We start from the raw sequence: 27,652 nt of genomic DNA on the forward strand, positions 1-27,652 counted from the left end.
AGTTTGCTAAATTGGAGGTTTTACTGATGAAAAGATGATTTTACTGTCAATAAAGGTAGTCTATATCAAATTTGAAACTATAGTTTGTCTTTTTTACCATAAATAATATTCACCATGACGTCCTGATTTGTACTTTTTTTCTCTGCTGTAATTGTTGGCCTCATGTAATCTTAGTTAAGCAGCGCAAACTGATAGCTAAGCGTAAGTAAGGCTCACCATCCTAGACTACAGACACCCACCCACCCTTGATCTTTGTTCAGATTTATGACAGTAACAAATAACTGTGCTTTACTGGGGCCAGTTGATTCAGACAAACCAGGCACCATCCATCTAGTCTTGCTTGCTGAACGTTATTGCTAAAATGTGTTTATTTTTCCACACTCTGTTTTAGCTCTGTAAAGGAAAATGAGTAGCTCCCTGAATGAATGATGCTCAATTATTGATTTGCATTGCCAATATCAGACTTCAAAGCTATGCTAGTCTTCATGCTACACTGTAGAAATTATTTCAAGTTCACATATTAAACCTGGAATGTTTGTCATTACTATGACTGTCCATTCATTGTCACATGCAGAGTGAATGATGCTTACAAATGTTCTTAAAGCAGTCTGTGGTGAAGTAAACTCACTGTCATACTTTACAGTAAGCTAAATATTGTGCATGATGTCCATGCATTTGTAAGAATCATAAAGCAGATGTGCATCCTCAGCAGATGATGTGTGACTGGATCGCGTTGCTCAAGAAGAGAGACACATGACTGAGCACTTCCTGTATGAGTATGAGTCTGGTTAGTTGGATAACCCATCTATAAGAGCACTTTTTAACTTGATTTTACTCAGTTGCATTAATTTGAAGCAGGGATGGAAGTATTTACATCTGTTACTTCAAGTGCAGCCTTTTCAGAAACCTGTGAGTGTCAAAAACATACATTACATACATACATGGTTTCATTCAAGTTTTCTGACTTATGCACTGATGTAAAAATACTTTTTTTTTGCATTTAATTGGGCAGGAACAAATTCCCTTTCTTTGCAGAACTGAGTTCATCTAATGAGTATTTTACACCAATGGAAGTCATAGATCAGGAATAAAGAGTCTCCCAAATAAAATTATTTTAAGAAATATACTTTGACTGTTTGATACGGCTGTATGCAAATAACTGCAGAAACATATTCTCCGTTCATATTTCATTTTTCAAAGTAAAGGTTTTTAACTTGAGGACATAATTCACTTTCTTTTCAACAGTTATGAGAATATAAGAGCTCTGTACCTGTGGTAAATATGACGCTACCATCAGCAGCCTGTTAGCCTAGATTAGCAAGATAACCTGAAAGCATGGTAAAGCATAGCACAGCCCTGTTCTTGTTTGTTACTCTTCAAAATTTAAGAGACAAAGACTTTTTATATTTGTACTTTATCATTATCATATGTATTATGTAGCATACACATTCCTCAGATTAGCGCCCAGCCAACACAACAGCAAGAAAAGGTCATCAGAGGTTACCAGACCAGCACAGATTAACATGTCTACACATACTACTATGTTGTTTTTGACCTAAATGCTTTGCTTGAGCTGTTAATGTTTGTGACCTGGTAGGTAAATTACATAAAACAACAACAACAGACTGTCTGAACTATCAGTCTGTGTCTTGGACAAGCTCTATAAGAACAGTAGCCTACTGTTTAAAGTATAGTACAGTTATCCTAGAAGGTTTGGAATTCAAGTTGTCCATTAATTCATTCCACCTTCATTTAATCACGAACAATCATTGCCCTCCTTTTTAATGATTGCAAAGAGAACACGAAAAATTAAACAAATGAGCAGAAAATACAAGAATATCAACAACACAATTAAAAACTGTTTAGGTCAAAGAAACTGTCAAGATAAATACACTGAAAATTAATAATTTGATAACTATCTGCTCACAAAATGACTTCTAGTTTAGAACACCTTGAAATCTTAGATTTGTTTTGTCAAACTTTGACAGGCCAAACGCTTGTTAAAGCTTGACAAAATTAATAAGAGATTGTTCTTATTCGATGTTGCTTCAATCAGTTCCAGCTATTATAAGCCTAGCATTAGTTTGTTTGAAGTTAGGTGTTAGCACTTAGGCTAAAGCACTACTATGCTAACATTAGCTGATATTAACCCCATGCCCAGCAACAAGTAAACACAGCTAAATTCTTCAGTAGTACTGCAATATAAGATAAATAGTCTACTTATCCCAGCAAACAGCATTTTGAAATGGTTCCCTTTATTTTCATGCAACAGCTACAATGTTAAGTAAACATGCTAGGGTTTAGCATGGGGCAGTTAGCATGCTAGTGTAGCCTATGTTGTCGTCATCAAGTCATATTCAGTCCCCTTTGTCAAAACATTGAGGCTAATGCTTTGAACAAACTTTGTGTTACATAAGCTAGTTAGCTAACATGCTAACTGACATTTTCTAAGCTAACTAGCGCATGGAAGATTTAGGCCTTTGTCCAAGAAAAAGTTGGACTACAGAGGGACCTTGTACCCCTCTGAGATCTTAAATGACTGATGCTCTAGGTAGCCTGTTATTAATTACAGCAGCTCTTTAGGCTTTTGAGATGCGGATTTCGATTATTTTGTCCAAATGGGATTCTTTTTTTTTTTTTTTTTTTTTTAGCAGGTTACTATGTTCATGTAGGCTATTCAGCATCTCTGGTCATTATAAGACATCATAAAATCAAATAAATTTTTTTGTTGGTATTTTTGTATTCTAAATCTTATATGACTGTCCTCAATAAAGATATATAAGCAGGCTCATCTCCATATTTCAACAAGTAACCTAACCTTACTGTACATCATATTGATTAAATTTACTGTGCAGACCTGCATTTATTTTTGTAAGCAGAACTGATTCCACCTGATGTTGAGCTCATAACTGAAAGCACTTTAAAAAGTTTTCTTGTCGATTATTTTTAGTTCAAGTGAGAAAATATTTTCCAAAAAGTCTATGATTAGAATTAAAGTTTCCTGAAACAAGTATCTATTTCTATTTGAAGCATTTGTTTTAATATGAGTAGCTGACTTCAGACATCATTTCAGGTAAAGTCCCACATATTAAGGGCTATTCAAACTGTTAAACTCAAACTGTAAAATCTTATAAAACAAAAACATGCACCATATTCTGTGTTTCTGGTCCCCACATGCAGAATAAGCATGACATACTCAGGTGCACATGTTTAGACTAAAGATCAGTCTCTCCCTGTACAAACGTTTCTGAATGATAGTCTACACCGCCAGCAGTTGGAACAAGTTCTGACACACCCCAGAGAGCTTCAGTCAACAGGCAGGTCATGTGAATGCGTGGGTGGAGGGTTGCACACCCCCACAGCTGAAGCTCCACAATGAACCCAGAGAGGTGTAAATAACAACCTGGAATCTAGAGACAAATAAAAAACAAGACAAACATCTGGCCCTGATGTACCGAATATAAAAAGTGAGATAAGAGTACGATACACCTTGTCTGCAAAGGAAGTCAAATTTTGTGAATTCATATGGATTGTGATTGTTTGATGTCTCCAATACCACATTTACATACATACAAACAATTTCCAATCAAACAACTCCTTTATTTTTAAACATTTTATAAAGCAGCCATTTCAGTCATCCAAACTGTGTTGCTTCTAATTTTAAATACTTAAAAGATGAAGTTACAGTTTTTTTTACCACACTAACAAATTGTGTCTTTAATAAGGACAAAGAGCATGATGTTAGGTAAAGAATTTATTATAAAATGTTTCACACTATAAAGTGTCAGAAGTACTAAGAACATGGCATTCCAAGACATGCTAAAATAATGTAACATAAATAGCAACAAAAAGACTTGTGCAATGTGGCGATTGGATCGGAGTCTCCAGGTGGGAAAAGTTACCCAAGACAAATTTTCCTTTTCAAACAGAAAAATATTTTTTAACAACACCTTTAAAATGATTTGGTCGGACTCACAATCAGAACCATCCAAGGAAAAAAATGAGACACCAGAGATAGTTGAAAATAATAGTGATTTCCAGCTTTGATGAAAAAAAGTCACTTTTTGCTAAAACAAGAGATACATCATAGTCACTTCCCTTTCTGAAGCTTCTTTCTGAAGCTCATGTTATGTACAAGGCATTCATGGAGGAATATGCAAGTGTGTTTGAGGCACACAAACACTGGAAAAGATTTCATACACAACTTCAACAAAAGCTTCAATTAAACAAGAAAAAATATAACATTTTAGACTGGTTTGGAGACGCATAACATTGCTGTACACATTTTTTTAATCACCGTGATCTTATTATTGTTTGTACTTGTTTACATATACTGGAGTGATGTGTAGTACATTCATTTTGCCTTATTGGGGGGAAAATATTTGGGCAAAAGAAGAAAAGCTTCAAGCAAGCTGAAAACAAACAGATAGGAAAGGTGAACTTAAAGAAAGAGGCATCCATTATTTACATCACAGCTGTAAATTTGCTGTGTCATTTGGCAACTTCAGGCTGAGACAAAAAGTGAGAGAAGTCCAGTATGAACAGACGGTATCACTGGGGAAGTAAAACAGACAGGAAACACCGGCGCAGAGCTCATCTTTTATGACAGCACTGTCCTGAAACAAGGTCCTTATGAGCCAAAATGTTCTATTTATAAGAAATGAGAATTATTCCCCCAACACAGACACACTCGTTTTTAAAAGAAACATTTTCATGGTTTACAAAAATAATCAGTTTACGCACAGAATGCTTTTTTTCTGGGATATTTGTGTCATCAGCAGCCTTTGGCATTTTTAAGTTGAAAATACTTGAAAACCCTAATGCCATCTAAGAATATGTTTTCCGCTGACTGAGTCGTGTTGCAGCTTGGTTTTATGAAGAAAGAAAAACTGAAAGAAGGTGTGAAGCATCACAAGGTCAGCAAACATGGACAGCAACTCAAATTAAGCTCAACAGAAGCAGCATCAAATCCACTGTTTGGGAATCAGACACTATGGACGGTCACTGATACAGAATACAACTTTCTGAGGAAGCATTAAAAAGCTGTGGTCAGTTTTAATAGAAATGAGTGTTTCGCTTGCTATCAAATGGTAAAAACTGACTTGGTCACTTTTCATATTCAGTGGCACTTTCTATTCAAAGTATGAGCGCACAAATCGGGCTTAGAAGTTGGACCCTGTCGATTCATTTTCACCCTGCATGCCTTTATGATTTCTAACACCAGACACACTTAGATTTGTGTTCAGCAAATACATGTTGGTGCTTTAAGAGGCAACAACTTTTAATAAGACACCCTTACTTGTGTGTGTGTGTGTGTGTGTGGGGGGGGTCACTCCTAATTTTCGAAGATGGCTTTATGTCCCTTTGTAGGAAGTCAAAACGAGAATATAGACACTTAAAGCATCAGGGTCTATTTATGGTACTGAATATTGACCCCAAGAAGGTTTATTTGGAAAAATTACAAAATTTAGTACCTTAAAAAAGGAAGGAAAGGAGGTACATTTTTATTTTCTGTTAGTATTAATTACAAGTACATTAAAATCTTTTATACTAAATGTAAACACAGTATCATACACAAAGAGTTGTATTAAAGGTGACACAGTTCAGTCAGAAATGACGATGAATAGTTGACTGTAATTGGATCAACTTTCAATCATTGCAATAATTTAGAGGCGAAAAAAGCTCAGGACAAAGTAAACGGTACAAGCTTAAAATTGTGAATATTTGCTACTTTTCTTCTTCTATGGTTGAAGTCTTTGAAAGGTTTGGGTCATTTTTTTTGTACTTATGTACATTACTGCTGACAAAAAATTAATATTGATGACAATAATTATCAGGAGAGTATATGACTGGGATCTAACCAGTTTTCAATAGGGGTATACTTATAGTTCTTATGAGTTTTATTAGTTGATTTTTGTAGCCACATGGTGGCAACAGAAGCTGAAAACACTGCTGACATATCTTTTGAGGGTGATATGAACTAATAAATGTCAGTCGTTTCACTGCGCACAATATTCACCCTGTATATCATGATTAATACAACTTGACTCTGACACTGGAAACAGGGCTGATGAGAAATCCATAACAAATCAATCAAACAAAATGGACCAAAAGTCTCTGTAAAGATTCAGAATTATCCTTCAAAGTTCCTCACCTTTGGCTCCTTTTTAATTGCACAAAATCTTTGGATCCACTGCAAAACCAAAACAATGTTTGAAACTAAATCCACCTATTTCTGCTGCTTTAGAGACAGTTTCTCATTTTTACTCTATTATTCTTTTAGTTGTTCACATTCTTGCAGCTCTTTCAATTAACTAATTTTCACCAGGAAACTTGTCCTAAAACTAATTAAACCTTCAGGAGACTTTTGTTGTTGAATTAATAAAGCAATAATCTATATAAACCCACAAATACACAGATTAAACATGATGTTTTCTCTACAGCCCCGGCAGAGCATATTTAACCTCTCGCTGGCTTTAATTTGACAGATTCAACACGTTTTATCTGTCAGTACACACAACACAGCAGAAATCCAATCTCTACTTTGAGCTCTGTGTTGTACAAACCCTGTAACAAGAGCAGAGCTTTCGTTTTTTCTTTCTCATGCTCTCTCTTCATTCATTTTTCTGCCTTCAATGTAACATGGCTTTCCATCAATGTACACAATTGAATTTTTTCAATATTAGTATCAACAAGGCACAGTTCTTCATATGTTTACCAAGAACTCTTGTATTTTCAATAATAATAACAAGACTATTTGTGCTCTTCAGGGAGGTAGAAGGCCAAAAAGGCACTCTGAAAAATGCTGTTAATTTATTAAACACTAAGCTGAACAAGCAAAAATCATCTCAGTAACACAGAATCAACAAGGGATATCATATTTTATGTAACTGTGTAGAGTGAGCAAAGATGGTAGCCACAGGCATGATAACAGAAATAATTTATCCTTCTGTTTTCACTTGAGGATGGATATGTCAAAACTTGAGACCACCATCTTTGTTTTTAACTGTTTCTATTCTTTACATATGTATGTTTTCCGTCATAAGCTGTAAGATGAGTGGGATTTGGAAGTGCAGTAGTGTGGGAGGGATATTAAAAAGCAGCACAACAAGATTAAAAAACAAAATAAAAGCACTGGATTCCTCTTTGGAGCTCAGGACAATCGGCTCTTTTACAACATTCATAGTGGGAGGAAAGGTGGCTGTACAGGTGTGGAGAGCACAAACACAACATCTGGTTCACACACCAACTTAATGGGCGATCAAGAACGAGCAGCTGGAGTCTGGTAACGATTGCACTTTATGATCATTAACACGCGACCCTCATGGTTCTGTTTTCAGGGAATGTCTCATCAGAATGTTTGGCAAAAGCCGACCCTGTTCAGTTCAGCGGGATATGACAGAGCTGATAGAGTTGTAGGACGTACCACCATTGCAGGTGGGCGGATAGCCATTAGCGGCCCCATTCACTGCCTCCATGTTGACCCTGAAAACAGGTGAAGCTTTTAGCAGGAAGTCGGCGGCATCTCTGCGGCCAAGCTCCCTTAGTTTGGACATCAGCACGCCCACCGTGCTGTCGGTTCGCCCACTCCACTCCTGCATTAGAGCTGCCGTCGGGCTGGGCTGTAGTGATGCCTTCTGGCTGTCCGGGTCAGAGTCAAGTTCAGGGGGGCCGTTTGAAGACCCATTGCTATGTTTGGCCACTAAGTCTGTGAGGCCAAGGTTCATGGCGAGCAGGCACCAGTCTTTTCCTAGAGCATCAGGAGGGTCCAGCATGCGGCAGAGCTTCCTGCGAGCCAGCAGGGGAACATCTGATATGTGGACGTCTGTTCCCAGAATCCCCTGCTGGTATACTTCTGCACAGCCAAAAGCCAGGATGCTGCTGAAGCTCTCCCTGTATCCACCCATGGTGTTGGTGAGCGATGTTTCTCTCTGAACCTGTGCTCTGAAGAAGTCTTTGGGCTGGTAGATCATGATGGGAGCATGGTGCTCCCTAAGCTGCTGGGGACTCAGGTAGTATTTGGCTGTGAGCAGTCCAGGCAGGGTCGAGGCCAGCAGATTCTCTGTGATATTGCAGATAGTGTCTAGCAGGGTGTAGCACTTGGCTCGTTCTGAGTCGTGGCCGCGCACCTGAATCTCCACACCCTGACCATGGTTGACCAGCAGGATCATGGCCTCTACTCCCGCCTGGCTCACCTTGGCTCCATTAGTCCACAGGTGGATGTCTCCATCAAAATCCTCCCCACTTTCCTCCTCAGGCTTCTGCTGGTGGCTCCAGCGACAAAGGTTCACCTGCAGCTTGTTAAACAGGCCACAGGGGAAGGGTGTAAGGTGCTCTGCCGGGACCAGTCGTACTCCACCGTAGATCAGTGACTCCTCCTCCTCCTCCTCAGTCCAGGAGCGGTGGAGGCCGTTTGTCTTGATGAGGGCTGGAACATCCACCATGGAGGGGTTGGTGGCATCACGGGCACAGACATCCATGGCATCCAGGATCTGCAGCAGCTCATCCACGTCGCTTTCAGGTGCCAGGGCTTGGACTTCCTCAAGCCTGTAGCGCCCCCTGTAGTGGTGGATGGCCTTTGGTGTCTCCACAGAGAGAAGCTTACCGAGCACATTGCTGCAGAGCCAGCGAGGCTCCAGGAGGACAACATCCTGCACTGTCTCACTCTGCATGATGTTGATCTGTGGGGATCATGGTTGGGGAGAGGGAGAGGAGGGATGGAGAGGGAAGAAGTAGAAAAGTCAGGCAAGATGTAGAGAAACAGAGTGATAGAAGTAATGAGAGAAAACAGTCAAACAAAGAACACAGGGGTGAAAAAAATAATTACAAAAAATTTGGTAAGAGAGTTTGTTGTTGGAAAACACAATATATTTGAATAAACGAAATATAGAATGCCCTGTTGCTGCATTGCGTCCTTTAAAACAAAAACATCAGCAAACAGTTAGAGAAAATTCTTAGACTCAGATTTTGTTTGTCACTTGAATTTCTGAGCTGTGACTCATTCTGGTAATTAAAAGCAGACATAACAAGTTCAGCTCTTGTGTAATTCTGGGTAACTGTTTACTGATGTTTTTACATGAGTAAATAGCACACCCTTGTGGTAGCCTGGTGAATTACAACCTTTAGGAAGAAACCATCAAATGTGACATTCTAAACAATGAATACAGCTGTAAATGCTCATGCACATGTTTGGAGCTGATCTAGGACAGTGGCACAACAAATGTAAAAGAGGCAAAATATCCCCAAACAAAACACAGAGCAGCATTAATCTGGATCCAAAATCTATTTTAGTACTACAGCTGTCCTACCAAGAATAATATAAATACCTTTTTTCATTTTGCAGATGCTCTTTTGACATTTGTGTAAATAAATTCATAGCTTTCACCTGATATTACACACTCATGGAACTGCCTCCCTGGCGAGCAAGGAAGACTTCCTTCTGCTGAACACTACAGAGAAGTTGAAAGTCTGGATAGCCACCTATACGTGTGTTTTGACTAGTATAGTTTCTGTTTTTTATATGAAAGACAGTAGTTTGACCAGTTGCACTAAATGATGAAGAGGCGAGCCTGGATACACTTTCACAGAATCCTATTAGCCATCAGGGAAAAATCCCAGGGAAGAGCAAATAGTAAATTAATACTAAAATAGCATTGCTGTCCTTGCAGGTCACAATAAAACAGAAGACCCAAACAGACTTCTCTTAATCTTGGCATGCAATACTGTGGTAATTTGATCAATTATGACTGCCTGATGATTAAACCTTGTTTTCAGTTTAAATCAGGTGATGCAAAAATGAGATTTGTTGAGGAGATGATGAATTTAAAAGGCTGTGCTAAAGCTTCAAATAGTGGTCAGTGGTAGCTGCCACTGTCCTCAGCACAAATTACTCCATTCTTATTCCATGCCAGTCACATGACTGAAAACTACAAATGATCAGATTTTTGTTTGTGTTTTTTCAGTCACTATTATTGTGATACTGAAAATTACATGATAATTAAGTAAATATGATACAGTTTTTTCCCTGTAATAGTCTGGTTTAAACCTTGACAAAAAGCCTCATACCTCCCCCATACTGTGCAGCTGCAGTGCTAGCGTGCGCAGGTGATCCTGGCTGACCAGAGGGTTGATGTTCTCCTGGACATCAGTGACAAACTGTTGCCATGACGTCAGCTGGTTGGGACCGCTCAGCTTCCTCCAGGTAGGCAGGGTGGTCAGTAAACGCTCTGACAGCAGTGTCATGGGACTACACCTCTGCAGAAATGGAGCAGGTAGAGGGATATTATAGAGATGTACTGTTTGTTATGTTATTAACTAACCGTCATTGTTAGACATACAGAAAGGAGAAAACAGTACTCTGGATTCAGTGACTTGACTTAATTAGATTCATTGTGAGAGTTGTTAGCTAGCTTAACTTTTTATAACATTAATGGCATCTGCAGTCTGAAAAGGGCTGTGTTTTGTGCTAAAATAAATAGCATAAACTTCAGTATAATAAAATAAATAAAAGCAATGAAACTGGTTTCACCAAGACTTAGAAGAGTTTGAGCAAATCTAATCATAATATTTTAGTATACACACAAATCATGAACAGTAACACAGTGAGAGCAACAACTGTCAGCAGCACTTACAGAGATGATGTTACTGCGTAAATCCTGAAGGTGACTCCTCAACAGCTTCACGTCTCTGGAGTTTGAGGCTCCAGCGTCCATCACAAACAGTTTTTCACTGATCTGCTGGTCAACACCAAACCTGACAACAACAAAGTAAAAACCGACAAAACAAAAACATCACAAAAACAAAGTCTAAACAGAAGTCCTGCACTTGTCTTTTTTATATAAATGTTGTGCAACAGTCTCCTACTCCTCATAGCTTTTCTCTTGCAGATATCTTGAACTTAAAATCACTTGGAAATAACAGTAAAACATACTGTATATATATATATACACATACATATACATATATATATATATATACATATATATATACATATATATGTATATATATACATATATATATACATATATATATGTATATATATACATATATATATACATATATATATGTATATATATACATATATATATACATATATATATGTATATATATACATATATATATATATATATGTATATATATATATATATATATATATACAGTAAAACATACTGTATATATATATTTATATATATATATATATATATATATATATATATATATATATATATATATATATATGCCATGCATTTAAGTAATTACATCCACCATGTTGTAGTGCTTTTTTTTCCTCCATGGCAGAAGTTGCGAAAGCTCATGAGAAGTGAAATACCAGTGAAAACTGACACTTTGTTTCACTGGCTATCAGGCATATGACTCTGTATTGTAAGCATGCAAAGGCCTTTTTTAGGGTTTTATCAGTGAAACAATTAAAATCTGTGTTGATTTTTGACAGCAGTGTGTCACTTTTTCTTCTCTCTTGGGTCCTGGGGGGGGGCTCAGCTTTTTTTTAGGTACATGTAGGGAGGGCTCAAAGGAAAAATGGTTGGGAAACACTGATCTAATGTTAGCTAGCTAGTTTTGCAAACTATAAAATACACAAGTTTGGCGATAGAGGATAAGAAACACATAGTCACGCAACTGTCTGTTGCATTTTGTTTGTACTCCACCCCACATTGACACACCCCAGACACATGCCCGCACACACATACAGAATGGAAGTTGAAATTGTTCTGTTGCTGTTGTGTAACTTTCTTTTCCAATTTCCAAACTTTTCTTAAATGTCAAAAATGTTAAAAAAGTGAAAAATAACAAGATTTCCCACATGAAATAATTCTTGTGTGGACCTAAATAAAAACAAAACATATTACAAATGATTATTCTTAACCAAAAATGACAAAAGTGGCATAAAAATACAGTGATTCTAACACAGGTCATTTTAGACCCACTTATGGAAGAGTGTAGGGTCCAGTCACTCGTGCATCTAAGGGTTAATGTCCATGTCCCATGTATGTTTGACCCCTCACCTGTTCCTGATTTCCTTGAGCAGAGCTTTCTCTTTGTTGTAGCTAAACTCTCCAGAAAATGCTCTGGGGACGTCAGCAAGATCGGCGTGTGTTGCTACCAAAACAACCTCAAGAGGCTGCTGGATCCGACCACCAAACGCTGGAAAAACACAGTACAGGCATGGAGAAAATCAATTTCTTTTGAGATTTAGTGACTTAGTTACCATTGTTTTCTGGTAATAAAGAGCAGGACACCAACTAAATTATTAGCATGATCTTGTCAAACCTCTGTTCATGACTGCAAGATTTTACATTCTTGCTGGATAAAGGGTATATATTTTAAAGCTCAGTTGTGCATTAGTCATTGAAGTGATAATGATAAAGTTTTGGGACTGATTGAACAGCCCTCTTCCAGTCCTCACCGATGTTATCCTGCGGTAGAGTCAGGGCCTTTAGCAGGTTCAGCCAGTAAGTGATGTGGCTAAGCTGAGTCTCATAAGGCTCCTCCAGACTGAACAAGACCACGTGGATTGCCGTGGGGTCATTGGCTGCGAAGTAGTCATAGGAGCAGTAATAGACCGGGTTCCCTGAAAACTCCCACACGCTGAAATCCCCAACTCCTACAGGGAGAGCAATAAGTGATATCAACAACATATTAACACAAAGGGAGTACTTTAACAATTTGGTATTAGTACAATATTTATGATCTATCAGCAGCTCTCACCGTGGATGTTGGCGTGCTGGATGTCGATGGCTTTCGTTGCCTGTTCATCAGCTGTAGACAGAGCATTGTGGACGGGGGAAAAGACCTCCAGCACTCCTTTGGTCAGGCTTGGCTCAAACATCATGCTGCGACTGCGCACACTCACATTCTCGCATCCCGGGTACAGGTTGGATATGCTTACTGACACTGAGAGAGAAAAAACACATGAAATCAAAGCTCCTAACCCTAACCCCTGAAACTGTTAATACATTTATGAGGAAGGGTTACATTCATTTGGTATATCTGTATAACTGGATGCATCACATAGTCCAAAATAGATTCAATACTACTTTTTAAAATTAACTGTTCACTGTATAGTGCACTATAGTGAATACATAAAATGCAGTTCATGGTATATATCAATTTTTTCTGTGAAGCCTACTTTGTTTGAATATGTTGCCAGTATATTTAAATGAAAGTGCATGTTACAGTCTCATATACACTGCTAACAATATAGAAAATAGAAAGTAGGGAGTGAGTGTTTGATTTTGGACACAACCAAATTTTTCATGTTAGCATGTTTATGAATGTTTACCTTTGGTTTGCTTTTGTCTAAAGTCCTTCATTGTTTGGATAGAATTAATATGTTGAAATATACAAAATAAGTATAACATATAAAATACCCTTTAACAATAAATTTTAACTAAAAAAATCTTCATGTTTTAAACTCTGGGCAACATCAGGTGTAGCAAAGATATCTGATCTTTATTCTGGAAATAAATTTATGACATTCAAGCTGCATACCACATTCCCAGTAAACACTTCTTCAAATACCTTCAGCTCCAAAGTTTTATAATCTCCAAGCAAAAGCATAGTTTAGAGCTCCCCCTCTATCTTCTTTAGAGAACACAACTTTAGAAAATCTGGAGGCTAAGGGTCAGGTGTCCCCACTGTATGATATGTTTGTGTGCAATTGCAATGAGTCATCAGGTAACATTTTACGAGCGTGGAGAAAGGATTTACAGGGGGACACAACATTGAAGGAATGGTAAGAGGCATTTTCTTTAGTTCACACTCAGACAGTTAATATTCAATCCAAATTACTGATATATAAATGACTTAGTAGACAATGATATGTGCATTAAATGTGGTGATCAGAGAGGGGACTCTGTTTTATTGCATGTGGGAATGTCCAGCTTAGCTTAGCTTTGGAAAAGTGTTTTAAATATATGCAGCAAAATTATTGGTAAAGAGGGCCATCTTAACCACAAACTATGCATTCTTAATGTCTACCCAGATGATTTTGTAATTTCATACAGTTTAAAATCACTGCTTAATGTTTGATTCATGGAGGCTAAAAGATGGATTGCTCGGTTATGGAAACAACAAACAACCTGTGGTGTGTCTCAGTAGTAACACCTCAAAGGAATGAACTTTTTTCTTGCTCTTGAAAAAAATCAGTTATTTTACAAAAAAACAAACTTGACAAGTTTTGGACTATATGAAATATTTTTTTGTAGATTTCTTGACAGTCATGGTTTATCAAGTGAGGCTTGGACTGATGAAGAGATTTGAGTGTCTATATTTGTTTAGCCTTAAGAAATGTGTAATTCAACATCTTGTATACTTTTCTCTTTCTAAAAAAGACAATAAAGAGATGTTTTAAAAAAAATCTAGAAATAAGGTATGTTTTAGTCTCTTTTTAGGAGAAACTTGACATAGTTTTAAAAAACACATTTTTAAAACCGATTTACAGCAAATCAAAAATAATGTAAGAACAGATGTTCTACTGATTTCAGATGTAGGACACAGACACAAGGACATGTTGAAATCTTGAATATTATGGAGCAGATCGGCACTAAAACTAATTGCAAATCATTATGACTATCGTTCTCTGCTAGACTGATCAAAACTGCACCAGGTTTTTATTTTAAGCAATCACTGCCCACATGCTAACACATGGAGGTGCTGTTTTGTTAAAAATAAATCCACTTTGTGGGCTTGATATTAGGATTTCATTGACATTCTCTAAGACCACACCTACAGCATGTTTTCAGGGGTCTTGAGCAACATTTTGATGCAGTTTTGTTTCAAACGGCAGCTCATGCAGAAACGGTGAGTATGCACTATACATATAAACAAACACCAAAGCATAAACAGAAAGAGTTATGGAAAAAAAAAGCATCTCTTGTATGATCTTTTTAAGTCTTTACAATTAGATACATTGATTTTTAAATTAAATACTGGATGTGATTAACATAGAAACATGTTCACTGTATCTGACTTGCTGTGCAGGGACATCAATCTGCATAAGGAACAAAAACAGAATACAACACCACACAACATGAGGACTTACTTGAAGCTTATTGGTTTGCTTGTTTTAGGTCAGACATCATTTTTAATAATAACGGCTGCCCTTGGTTTGGACTTATTTGATAAAAAGCAGCTCATGTGTCTGTGTAAACTTCTTTTCTGCTGATGACAGGAATAAGCATCCTGAAGAAATTATATTTTATAACATTCAAACAAAGAAAACCCCATAGACCTGGTCTGGATTCAAGCTGAGCACACAACTCTTTCAATGCTTTTTGAGCCTTTAAGAAAATGATAAGGTGAATGAATGAAAGAAGATCAGGCTGTCTTTTAACTGAAGCATGAACAACCTGAAAGAAAGAAATCAATGATGCAATGATGTTTTAACACTTTCACAAAATATTGATTCAAGACTGAGATAAACATTTATGAATGGCCACACTTTGACTTCTGACAGGCTCGCAAAAGAACAAAAATGTGTCTTTTTCTGAAGTCTGCTTCAATAGGAATATAAAAACTAGGAAAAGCTCTCTGTATGCCCTTCTTTGTTTTTTAATATGGACTTGTGTCATGTCTACAGATTTAAAATGAATACAAAGAGAACTAAATCCAGCTAAAATTGAGAGAGAAAGAAAAAACTTCTTTAGTTGCAGATTTTCAGATAATAAAGAGGACGGGATCAGCAACGTTATACAGCTCAACCTATCCCGCTATTCTAACACTATCACATCTGTCTGGAAGGTAATGGCTGTGAGTGCTGCTAGATAGACAGCTTAAAGGAAACATAATGGGACAATGTGTGTTAATGTTGTGTGTGGAAGGGCAGACAGAGTGCAAATACAGAGCCTAATGAAAATAGTGTGTTTAGTGGAGGATTATACACTACACTGAATATGTGTGGCACTTGTACCACCTTTTTTTTTTTTTTTTTTTTTTTTTGAAGACCAGGAGCAGAAAAAAAAATGTCAGTTTTCAGTGAAGCATTGGAGTTTAGGTTGTAAGAGTAAATTAACTTATAGTGAATGTTAGCTTGGTTTAGACCATCATGATAATAGCTAGTTTAACCCCATTGCTGATGTGTTTTGTTGCATAAGTGGGACAGGGTTGAAAGGGAAAGAAGCATTAAAATGTTGAGATTTGCTGATTATAAATTAATTATTGTTGCCACTTTAGCAGAAAAACTCTCTCTGGTACCCAGCAGGTGTAATTTAATCTTGTACTGGATTATCTCAGCTTCACCAGAACCATCTGTCACCTACCGGCAGGTTTAGAGTTGACAGGGGAGTTGGGGTGGCGGGCTGTGTTGGTCATACGAGTCCGTTTTCTCCTGAAGAAGCTGCGCAGGATGCCACACTTCAAAGACTCTAGCAGGGTGCTCTTCCCAGCTCCCGAGTGTCCGAAAAGCTTCAGCTTGATCCTGGGCTGGACAGTCTGCGTAGGCCGCAGCTGCTGGATGTAGCTCAGTTTGTGGTTGTCCTGAAGCGTAAAAAATGGAGAACAGATTTACATACACATTTAGATACACAATTATTTAAAAAATGGAATCCATTCTTGACTGTTTGTATTTGAAGGTTTCTCAGTATCAGCCAGCACATTTTAACTGATTAGATGTTTTTTTTTCATGTTGAAGAAACTCTAAACAACTTTCAAGTAACATTTCCTTTTAAAAACTTGCGTTCACAACAGTTACCTACTTTGACAAAACAGTGTTAAGATGGTCTGCAACTGCTTTGCTAATGTTTAAGATTTCTATCACCAGGCCTTTGTTAACATTTTAAACTCCTAATAAACACAAGGTATGGTTGAGACTATATTCTGAAAGCATATTTCAGTAGACAGTAATACTGACATTTCTATGGTGTAAGGGTGTAGAGAATCCCATACAAATTCAGCAAACGTGTTAAATTTAGTCTGTTGAAAGCAAACTAGAGACACGGTAATGATGGAAAACAAGCTAAGCTTAATGTAATGTACTTTGTTTTAGATTTTTACTGTTAGAGCTTTTAACAACACAGCTAAGTTATGTGTGGATGTATGATTATAAATGCTTTGTGAATGTAATGTGAGGTAGATATTCAAAGTGGAATGCAGTTGTACTTTTAACACCAAACAAACCTTAACTCTCTCTAAGGGTATCATTAGAAGCAAACAAGGACAAAGCTAACAAGATTGATGTTACTGCTCTGATGTTACACAGCTAAAAGGTTTACAATAATGGCATCATCTTACCTAGCCACAATAAAATACTTTTATTAAATACGTTTTCCTGACATTTAATTCTCTCTCCTGTGCTGTCTGAATATTTCCACTCACTAATGCAGCAGAGTTTGTCCAGGTGAAAGAAGTAGGGCAATCTATACACTCAGACACATAAACACTGAAAATCCTTTCCAAAGACTGCAGGCTTCTCTTAACCTGTGGTTATTTTGACAATTTAATGAAATTTCCTAACATACGACACTTTCTTCACCATCAGCAGATGAGTCACTCATCAGAAGTGGCCTCAGACACTGAGTGGTAATGTGGGTTTTGAACATCTTCCACTTGGGTTATGCTAATATACTCATAAATAGACCTCTAATTTGAATATTTATGATTCATGTCTGAGCAGAACATAACTTCCATTTTAAAATAATTATATTCGAAACCTTTTAAAGAGTCTGTTTTTCCCCTCTGGCTTCTTGGAAAGTCAGAGTCTCTTTCTAAACTGGCACCAATGTGTTGAAGAGTCTTAAATTAGCAGAACATATGCAGAGGATGACTGTTTTCACAACTGCTGCTGTCATGTTTTCACACTCTGAACTCCATCTCAGCAGGTTCTTTGGAAAAACTGGGTAACCAGAGATGATGGTGATATTTAGTTTTAGGTTTGTTCATGTATATGTGACTCGAGGCAGATTTGGAACCCTGGGCTCAACTCCACATACAGGTGCATCTAAAAAAATAGAATATCTTGAAAAAGTTCTTTTTTCTTGGGATTTAATTCAAGAAGTGAATCTTCCATATAAATGTCATAAAAGTAAAACACTTCATCACAATTTTTATTGAACCAATTAAAAACAATTATTTTTCAACAGATGGGCCTCAGGCTGGTCAAAATAAAAGCCTAAAAACAAGGTAAAAGTACAGTTATTAGCCCCAAAATTCTGCTAAAATGTGGTAGTGTGCCTTAAATGCACTGATCTAATGATGCAACAACCAAGCATCACAAAAAGAACGTTATATCAGATAAATATAATGTGACTTACAAAAATAAAAATCTAGGGTTAGAAGAGAGTGTTGAGTGTATTGAAATGAGAAAATTGTCTGCAATCAGGGTTTTTCTATCAATTATAAGACTTTTATTAATTGCACTGGCATCAGAGGGATAGTTGGTAATCCAGGGTCAGGTATTGTAATAGGAAAGAAAAGTGGAGCTCAACAGAAGTTCAAGCAGGAAGACGGTTTCTACTCATTCATTAGTCATCGCTCAGTTATATCTCTTCCTTCCTACATTCTTTCGCTCTTCCCGTTCTGTTGATCACCTGATTATGGGGGTTTACATCTTAAAATACTTCGCTAATTAGTTTCTGCCTCAACCTTGTTTGACTAATCATCATGCGCCTGTCATATTTCAAATCTGTTAGTCTCCCTTAACAGTCAGCCAGTGGTTTCATTGTTGACACTGCAACCCTCCTCCACCCCAGCCACCTCCATTCAGTTAATCAGCATCTGGTCCATATCCTCCCAGGTCTTCTGCTCATCTCACCCTGTCTAGACTTGCACGTAAAGAATTTGGATAATAAAGCCCCTGACTTATGTTGTGGCAGTTTTTTGGATGCAAAAATTATTAAAAGCAGATGTGAAAAGAGAGACGTATGCGTAATAATCTGGCGTGTAGAAAAACAGTGCCTAAGGAGAGTCTCACTCTGTTGAACTCATGAAGGAATGAGGCAAAAACTGGTTACATAAAGGATCCTAAATGTTTCTCAAAGTACACCAATGTACTTCTCTAACTTGTTCTACCTTTACATGTTTAGTAAAGTGTTACCGCAGTCTAAAAATTGTGAGATGATAAAATCTAACACCTTCACGCTGGAGATGTCTCTCTCTACACCTCTGCACTGAAATAGATGAAGTGTGAAGAGAATTTGTTAAAGCTGCATCATAAAAACTTGAGATCTCTTTCTATTCTCTACAGTATATTTAAATTTAAATGTACTAAAACAAGTAAACAGACAGGCCTTCATGAGTGTGGTCTTGCTTTTACCTTTTTCAGCTTGCCCAACAAGGAAACTATGGCTTCATGTTGATCATTGTACGCCAAATCCTCTGCTGTCTTCCCATCCTGAGAAAAAAAGAGAGACAGAGAGGGAAGGAAAGTCATGAATACATGCATAAGAAATTGCATAATCCCTAACATTTCCTTTGGCTGTTTTTGAGATTTGCTTTAGTGCTTCTAAATCGATCCTTGTTGACATTTCATTTAGGGGGCCTAACAGGCATGATTTTTGGTCACTTTAGATGAACTAATATTTATTGCAGGGCTGAAAAATCTGCTGCTGCCCATCAGCTATTATTCATTCTATACACAGCTGAGAGTGATAAAATATTCAGCAGAAGCCCGAGTGTTTACTCAAGTAGAAATACACTGCTACTTGAAGAAGCTGATTTATCGTATGTATAATTTTTTAGTCAAACAAATTGGCATGGAAATATTTTCTGCTGTTATTTTATCATTTAAAGTAATAATGAGACTTTTTGTGAAACTAGACAGTCTTGCAAGTCATGCAAGATAAAATTAGGCATTTGTTTTTTAAAGTCACAAATGAACACACAATCATCTTCTTTTAATAACTGTATAATCTATCAGCAATTTGTGACTGGTGCAAAGGTTTCTGAAAAAGCTTCGCCCACATGAACTTTTATAATGCCTCACTAGGTCTTCAAGATGTCTAGACATTTTGAAAAGTTCTCCACAGATTCAGCACTTCTTTAATACTAATAGACATACAATAGACAGTTTAAATGCAAAATAGGGTCAATTTTAATTAAACACAACCACATACACTATCTTCTTTAATCAAGCTTTCCCCTTCCTGATCAAAAATGATTACCCACAATGCAGCTCAACTGCTGAAAGTTCATCTGGCAATTTGGGTTTAATGCGAGTAGCTTCTAAGATGTCTACATTAACAATAAAGGGCCAGCTACAGAGGCCTAGCAGGCACTGACTCAAATGACATCATCAGAGGCATTAACTAGACAGCTCATTCCTGGGTCACAAAATGCCTGAAGCAACCTTTTGTATAGATGTCTCCCATCACCTCTCCTGGCTGATACCTACACACTGGCATCATATATGTGCAGACAAACAACCCCACACTTATAATACAAGCGACACTTCATTTTTTTCATCCATTTAGTCCTTGAACTGGCTTCATTTGATTCTCTGTCCATTTCCCCCTGAACACACTCACAGAAACACCACAGAGCCAACAAATTTGATGTCTTTTCCACTGAGGCAGCCATCTGTCACCCAGCTTTGACTCCTGCTTCACAGGAAGAAAAAAAGGCACTGACAGCCTGAAACGCCTACAAAACACTCCCTACTTTATACACCATGATGCCCACGGACATTAAACACGGGTCTTCTTATGGACCAGTTCATTTCAGAAATCTACGAGTTTTTTTTAAAAACCTTATCTTGACAGAATATTTTCTAATCTTCTACTTTCGTTTTGGTTTTAAAATATATTTCTTTAACTAGAGTGCCTCTCTGATAAGGTCACATGATATGATACGAGCACTGAGAAAACTGACCTTTATGTTGTTTTCCTCAGCTAAATGTCAGAGATGTGAATATAAATGAAGTGCAGCAAATTTGACCACTTAGTGGATTCACTCGTGGGTAAATTCATTAGTCTTGTTCATACAGATGGCATGCTGTTGTGACTGTTACTACTGGTTCCTGGTAACAGACAGATCATGTACAGTGGGTTTATGTTGCCTCAAATTGGAGAAGAGAAGATTAGATCATGTGTTGTATCTCTGCTCTAGATTTCATGGAAACTGATTGAAACTGTGCATGAGATGATTACCAGAAAACTGAAGAAATAAGGCAAAAATAAGGGAGGATGAAACTTCAATTCACAGAGTTGCAAGTGGCTTGAAATTGAAAACCATCTAATGGCATGTTGAACAAATGTAAGTGTCTTAAGCAGAGTCTTAAGCCTATTGTAACCCCCCATAGCTGCTCCAAACAAACCACTGACCACTGGCCACCAGATAATGAATTATACATCTCAGTATGTGCTCTCCAGATTAAACATGCATTGCACATCAGCTGCCATACAATATTAACAGCTGGAGAATTCAGGGAGAGGAAAGAAACCTCAGTGTGGGACAGCTAGAGGCTATGCATAAAAAAAAACATCAAATGGTAGACACATGGCTCCTAATACTGGAATGAAGAGAGACTGAAAAACAGAAATTGCCCCAGATTCAAAGGAAAATGGTCTTTAATCTACTAAGAGGTGGCACCAGCCTTGCCTTTGGTTTTGAGGGTCTTTGTATTACAGGAAGGACTTGAGACTGATAAACTGGATGCATCTTTGAGTGATGGAACCAAGAAGTCTGCAGACAGGTGATGAATTACACTGAAGTCCATTAGCTTTCAGGTGAACCATTAGTTTAAGTCAGTGGTTCTCAAAATATGAGGCAGGCCTCCCTTTGGGGGTGCCAAAGGAATTCAGGGGAGGCCCGGGGTGAGAAAACAAGTAACAAGAAAACAAACAACAAACAGTAACTTGCTTAGCTAAGTTTTAAGATGTTTGGGGCAAAATGGAAAGCTTTTTTTTGGGACTACCAAGAGTGTGGAGACAGATTCTGGAGTGAGCAGAAATAACGGAGGGACAACTAGGAATATTACCATATTGATACTTGACACCTAAGTTTGGTGACTAAGCCACATGAGGGTTTTTTTTTGGACGGGAAGCTAATGGATTTGATGTCATTGCAGAAAAGAAACATTTAGCACAGTAAATACTACTGAAGAGGATAAGGGCCAGAGGTGAAGGAAAAAAATAAAGCATGTAACCTGTGAAAAGGAAAAGCCCATTTCATTTATTTGTGAGTGATTATCCATTTAACTCAAGAAAATATAAACTTGTAAAATTAACTAAACTGAATTCCTTAACATATCAAGTCAAAACAATGTTCAAGTTAGTACCATATGAGAAAAGAAGGCTGAAATAATAGCCTTGGCAAATAAGGATCTGTGATAGCTTGCATGTTTTTTTAAGTCTTAGTCACCATCAATGGACAATTTGAATATCCCAAAACTTTAAAGCCAATTAAAAAAGAAATTTAAGAGGAAAGTTAAGGTTCTGGAGGTTAAATCATTTCAACAAAAGAAAGAAGGGAACATTAAGATTTTTAAGCTTTAAATCCAGAGAGGTGAGGTCAGAGGATTGTAGAATTAAAGGCAGTGCAGCTCAGTATCAGGAGGGCTGTGCTATTAATAAATTTCAGCAGATTAATTCCAGTTTGAGTTAAAAAGCTGCAATCAGCTTTTCTACTATGATTGAGTGCGTACATGGGCAGCTCTGCAGCTCATGCAGGAAATAAAAACTCATCAAGTAAGTGAAAAAAAGAAGACAGAAATTTTTTCTGGTTTGTATTCCTCATGAGCTATATCTCCAATTAATTTAACCACAGCCTCATCCTCTGAAACACAGCACACATCTGTTCTGCTGCTGAAAACTCTCTACATACCAATGCCTTTGGCTCTGAGAGCAGGACTGTTCAAATTTGAACCAGCTTCTACAGTATTAGTAGAAATCCCATTAGTCTAGAATACATTTTTCCAAAATAGCCATAAAAATTACTATTAAAAATACCTGTGGAGCTGGGATTAATTCTTGTCGTAATGCATTATAGCATGTCATGTACAGTGCTTAAGAAATTTATTAGACCACCTGTCATATTTGTCTCAGAGACCATCCAGCATCATGAAGTGCTTTAATGCAGACTCTTTCATTTTCAGTGAGCTCTCCACGTTTTACCATTTTGAACAGGAATGAGGAATTTCAAACTGAATTCACCCAAATTTGAGTTGGCTCGCTGGGCTTCTCTGAGAAGTCAGAAATTCATCAAGCATAACATTCAACCACTAAAACTCATTTTTCTGGTCAGGAATGCAAGCAAATAACTATAATTTGACATATTTATCAAGAAATATTTATGTGTTTTACTATTTTTGCAGTTTTTTTTGTAAATCAGTAAATTTGAAAATTCATGGATAACAATGCCAATTTATATTTTAGCATTAAAAATATCATTTGGGTTAAATAGCTTCTACATATTGGTGTATTAACCATTGCAGAAAGATAAAAAAAGATTTGGTAATTACCAATGCTGTTAATTTAGGGCAGCTGTGGCATAAACCTTACTTTGGTTAGGGTTAGGGTGGTCTAATAAATTTGTTAAGCACTGCATGTGTCACTTTATTATGATGACAGGCATGAAAAGAAGAGAGCTGCATGGTGACTTACATTGGTGACAGCATCAATATTTGCTCCTGCCAGGCATAGATGACGAACAACCTCAAGGCTCCCGTTGTTTGCAGCCAGATGGAGAGGAGTTCTGCCATACTGGATGGAGAGAGAAAAATACAAAAGAGGAGTGAACCCAAAGGTAACCCAAAAAACATGTTTTACTTTGCTAAATATTTATGATGGTTTCATATTGTGTGGCCCAACACAAAGAGCTAGATAAATCAGACTCCTGGGGACAAAAAAAGTGTTTTAAATTGAGTTAATGTGTAGACATAAGATGTACCATGGCTTCAAGGGTCATACTGCATATCAATCTTTTAAAGTCTGTTATCTGCAATCATCTATGCAAAGGATCCTCAAGAGCTTGTCCATAAAAACAAGGAAGAAAGAACATTGTGCTAATCTCTGAGCCTGAATGTGGTCTCACACAATTCTGTATAAATGAAAGTAATAATCAGAATAAACGTGTGAGAAGATTTAATTACATCATTTATTTGTTAATAAGGATGTACTATCAAGGCTCTCATAAGTGTGGCTTATTAGGGACAATTGGGAGCAAAAAACAGTGAACAAGAAAATATTACCCAAAGGTGTGACAATGGATGAAACATGAGGATAAAACATGCTTGAAAACACAAATTGAACTAAAAACACCAGTAAATCCACAAGAGTTTTTTCTGATTTCCTTTCTCACTTCCCAATGAATTATTTGTGTTTCCACCAAAGAAAGGGGACCATACAACTAGACAGTCACCTCAAAATACACAACAGATTTCTGAATAATGCTGGAAAAAATAAGATAATGCATACACAAACCTTTAAAATATATAATAAATGATAAATATATAATCAGCCAGAAGTCTTTTCTCTGCCAAAGGATAAGAAAGAAACTCCAGAAAAAAACAACAACCAAGGGGAAAAAAGGAAGCATGAAAGCAGCATTTCAATCGATTCCTGTTTGTCACAACTTGAAAAAACAAGGAAGCAATCATCCATTTTTTCCTGTTCTGCTGTAAACAGAACGGGGGACATTTCCAATTGTATGCTTCTTATTTTTCTCCCCAGTGTCTACAGCTGACATAGAAGACAAACCCTGACCAGACTCAGCAATCTGTGATATGCTGCTATAGATCTGGCTTTAAAAACACACACACAAACAGAACACAATGAATAAATCACAACATCACAGGCTGTGCTGGCTGTTCCTGATGCACATCATTTCCCCTGAACGACTCTCGGCAACAAAAACATGTTTCTGTATGTGTGGCGGCTGGGGGCTGAGAGGGGAAACAAGCTGCATCCCATCGAGGAATTCATTAAAATGGATGGCATCAATATAGAAATCACCAAAGGGAGGACTATGTGGGAAGTCGTGCCTGGCAGAGGAAGAGCAAGATGGTATATTCAGAGGAATATCTGCTAGGCATTTGAGAGATCATTTTGAATGGATTATTCATCCAAATAAGAAATCATTTTTAACAATGATGTTAAGGCTACCCTCCTGGCATTGATTAACCACTGAAAACTGATGTTTTATGACTCATCTGTTATGATTTCATGAAAGAGTTGTGCACACTTAGGGGCATGACTGATATGCCTGCAAGTTGTGGCTGTTTGCCAGGAGGCATACGTCCCCCCACCCCCTTGCCTGATACTAGTTTACAGCAAGTAGAGGCAGCATTTTAAATAAAGCAGTCTTTGGGCTTCAAAATTACCCATCAGTAACCACTGGGTGATGTAAAGAAGACTGCGTCCATGTTTTATAGTCAATAGTCTTAATGCCTTGAAATGTTCATATGTAAATCTACACCTCTGCCTCCCACACACATTCATACAGTCCCCATTTCTGAATCAAATTCCAACTTTACCACCAAACATGTAGCTTGAGACAAGTTAGCATAACCGTGTATGTAAAAAACAAACAAAAAAAACAAAACAATTGCCTACAACAGCCTAGATTCCTCAAGTTTCCCTTTGTTAAAAAACACTAGTTCTGATTGAGATAGCCCCCTATGACCACCTTTTCTTACTCTCCTACTGTAAAGCCTTTTCAAACTCACCACTGGTGCCAAAAACATCCTGAATACTTTGAGCTGTAGCAAAGTAGCAAAAGCCCATGTACTTGAACAGCCAAACAAAAGAGCAGTTACTAAAAGAACTGAAACATATAAGGAAATGTATAAACTATATGTTTATGAGAAACTGTAGTTTTCAAAAAAGACCTTGGACTTGATCCTTATCACCATCATCGAACAAATAAAAGGGAATGGGAAAACAATAATTTTAGGCATATGAAGTAGGATATTCTGTCTTACCTGTTTCTTAATGCCATTTTTACTTCCAAAGTGCAAACATCTGACTGTTATTGTCTTTCAAAGCTGATAGGTCTTGTAGCATTAGAAAGCACCAAATGAGCACATGAATGCAGTTTATTTTCACTGGATGGATCTTTAATAGGTAGACCTACAGTAGATATTTTTGCAAGCATTACAGGGAAGGGCAGATTTATAGTATGAGCCCTGTTGAGATTAGATTGGATCACACAGCAAAAATCCTCAGAAAGCATGTATTTACACTCACTGAAATCCCTTTAATCCCTATAATATGTTTGCTTTCTATGTTTATTCATCCCTCTGTTTGGCCTGTGATTAGTCCTACTCTAGCTTGGATGGCACTGCTGCACTACAAGGTCAAGAGACCATGGATGTGCGAGCACTGCAATTAGGTTTCACTGTTAAACATTTTTCTAAAACATAATTAGTCTTTCACTACTTTTGCTGAAATATTAACTAGATTTAGGAAGCTGGTTGCAGGGAGATGATGCCATTCAGACTCAGGAGCAACAGTGATGGTTCAAACTCAGAGAACAACAAATGTTTCTAATAAATTGAAAACAAATTGGGACACTTTTTGTGTCCAGATGGTAAACATGTTACTATCATTGGATGAAGGGGCAAAGCTCAAAACATGTAAATCAGCATATTTTTGGTTGTATTTTTCTTTCTTTCTTTTTTTTTTGAAAATGCAGTATTGTAAAATCATGACTCATCACTCTGTCAAATTGTATCATTCAATGTTGTTAGTGTTTGTGGCACTGAAAACAAATGCTATGTTCGCATTCTCAGAGTACAAAAAAACCCCTTTTCAATTCAAGGTTACATGTTATGCTGTATGTATCATGGCAGTTATTAAAAAATAAATTCAGTCAATGCAAGTAAACATAAACTTGTATTTTGACAGAATTGAGACATGTACAGACAGTATAACATCAAATGAAATTCACTTTTGTTTTTAGTTGTGGATGAGCTTTAGCAAAATACTGTATTTGTTAGTTATAAAGGAACAATTAATTTACCTTATAAAGAAAAAGCAAACTACATTAAATCTGGAGACGATTAAGTTACCCAAAGGATGAACTGGAGAAACCTCCTTAATAAGGGTTTGTGATTACCTTTCTGTGCTCATCTTTAAGGACAGTGGGATGTTCAAAGTTTGAATCATTTCTTTGTTCAAGATTTAAGATATCTTATTCAGAAATGGGTCATACCTAAAACCTTTGCTAGATTTTTGCTGGGGATTTTCTTATTTGGTGAACCATCTCTGTAACTAATGCAGATGAATGAGCAGGAAATTATAAATCTGGAGCCATATTTCTCTTAGACCACGAGAACAGTGTCAGGAGGCATAGGGGCATCCTCACCTTATTAGGAAGATCAAGGCTGGCTTTAGCACTGCAGACTGCTGTGACGATGGGCAGGTTTCCGTCCTTGCAGGCGATGTGCAGCGGTGTGTTGCCATGGCGATCCTGCTGATCCAGGTGGCAGTGGTGTCTGAGGAGGCAGCGGACAACTTCAACCTGACACCTCCGTACAGCCAGGTGGAGGGCTGTGTGGCCGTCCTGTAGACACACAAAATACAATGTAAAATAAACACAATGTAAACAGTGTGCCTTCTGATTCTATGTGAGTGATTCACAAATGTTCCCCTGTGTGTTTGTATCAGAACAACAGAGTAAGCAGGGAAAATATCATAATCATAATCCATAAATACTTTTACTGATCCTGTGGGCAAATTTCAGAAGTTACAAATGATCAAAG

The 27,652-nt window shown here is 37.4% G+C and overlaps 1 protein-coding gene across 2 annotated transcripts in view; it reads right to left on the minus strand.

Moving 5' to 3' along the window:
• Positions 1-6,800: 6,800 nt before the first annotated feature.
• The window catches only part of dapk1 (death-associated protein kinase 1), a 94,737-nt gene continuing 73,885 nt past the window's right edge, over positions 6,801-27,652 (minus strand). For both annotated transcript variants that reach the window (XM_041787041.1, XM_041787040.1), the window contains exons 17-26: positions 27,256-27,453; positions 23,553-23,651; positions 19,268-19,345; positions 16,278-16,494; positions 12,727-12,912; positions 12,425-12,622; positions 12,024-12,162; positions 10,632-10,752; positions 10,066-10,254; positions 6,801-8,681 (exon numbers count right to left, since the gene is read on the minus strand). In XM_041787041.1, the coding sequence (XP_041642975.1) occupies positions 7,386-8,681; positions 10,066-10,254; positions 10,632-10,752; positions 12,024-12,162; positions 12,425-12,622; positions 12,727-12,912; positions 16,278-16,494; positions 19,268-19,345; positions 23,553-23,651; positions 27,256-27,453 (2,721 nt within the window). In that variant the 3' untranslated portion in view covers positions 6,801-7,385. The remainder of the gene's footprint in view (positions 8,682-10,065; positions 10,255-10,631; positions 10,753-12,023; positions 12,163-12,424; positions 12,623-12,726; positions 12,913-16,277; positions 16,495-19,267; positions 19,346-23,552; positions 23,652-27,255; positions 27,454-27,652) is intronic.

Source organism: Cheilinus undulatus, linkage group 5, assembly GCF_018320785.1.
Source record: "Cheilinus undulatus linkage group 5, ASM1832078v1, whole genome shotgun sequence".
Taxonomy (NCBI): domain Eukaryota; kingdom Metazoa; phylum Chordata; class Actinopteri; order Labriformes; family Labridae; genus Cheilinus; species Cheilinus undulatus.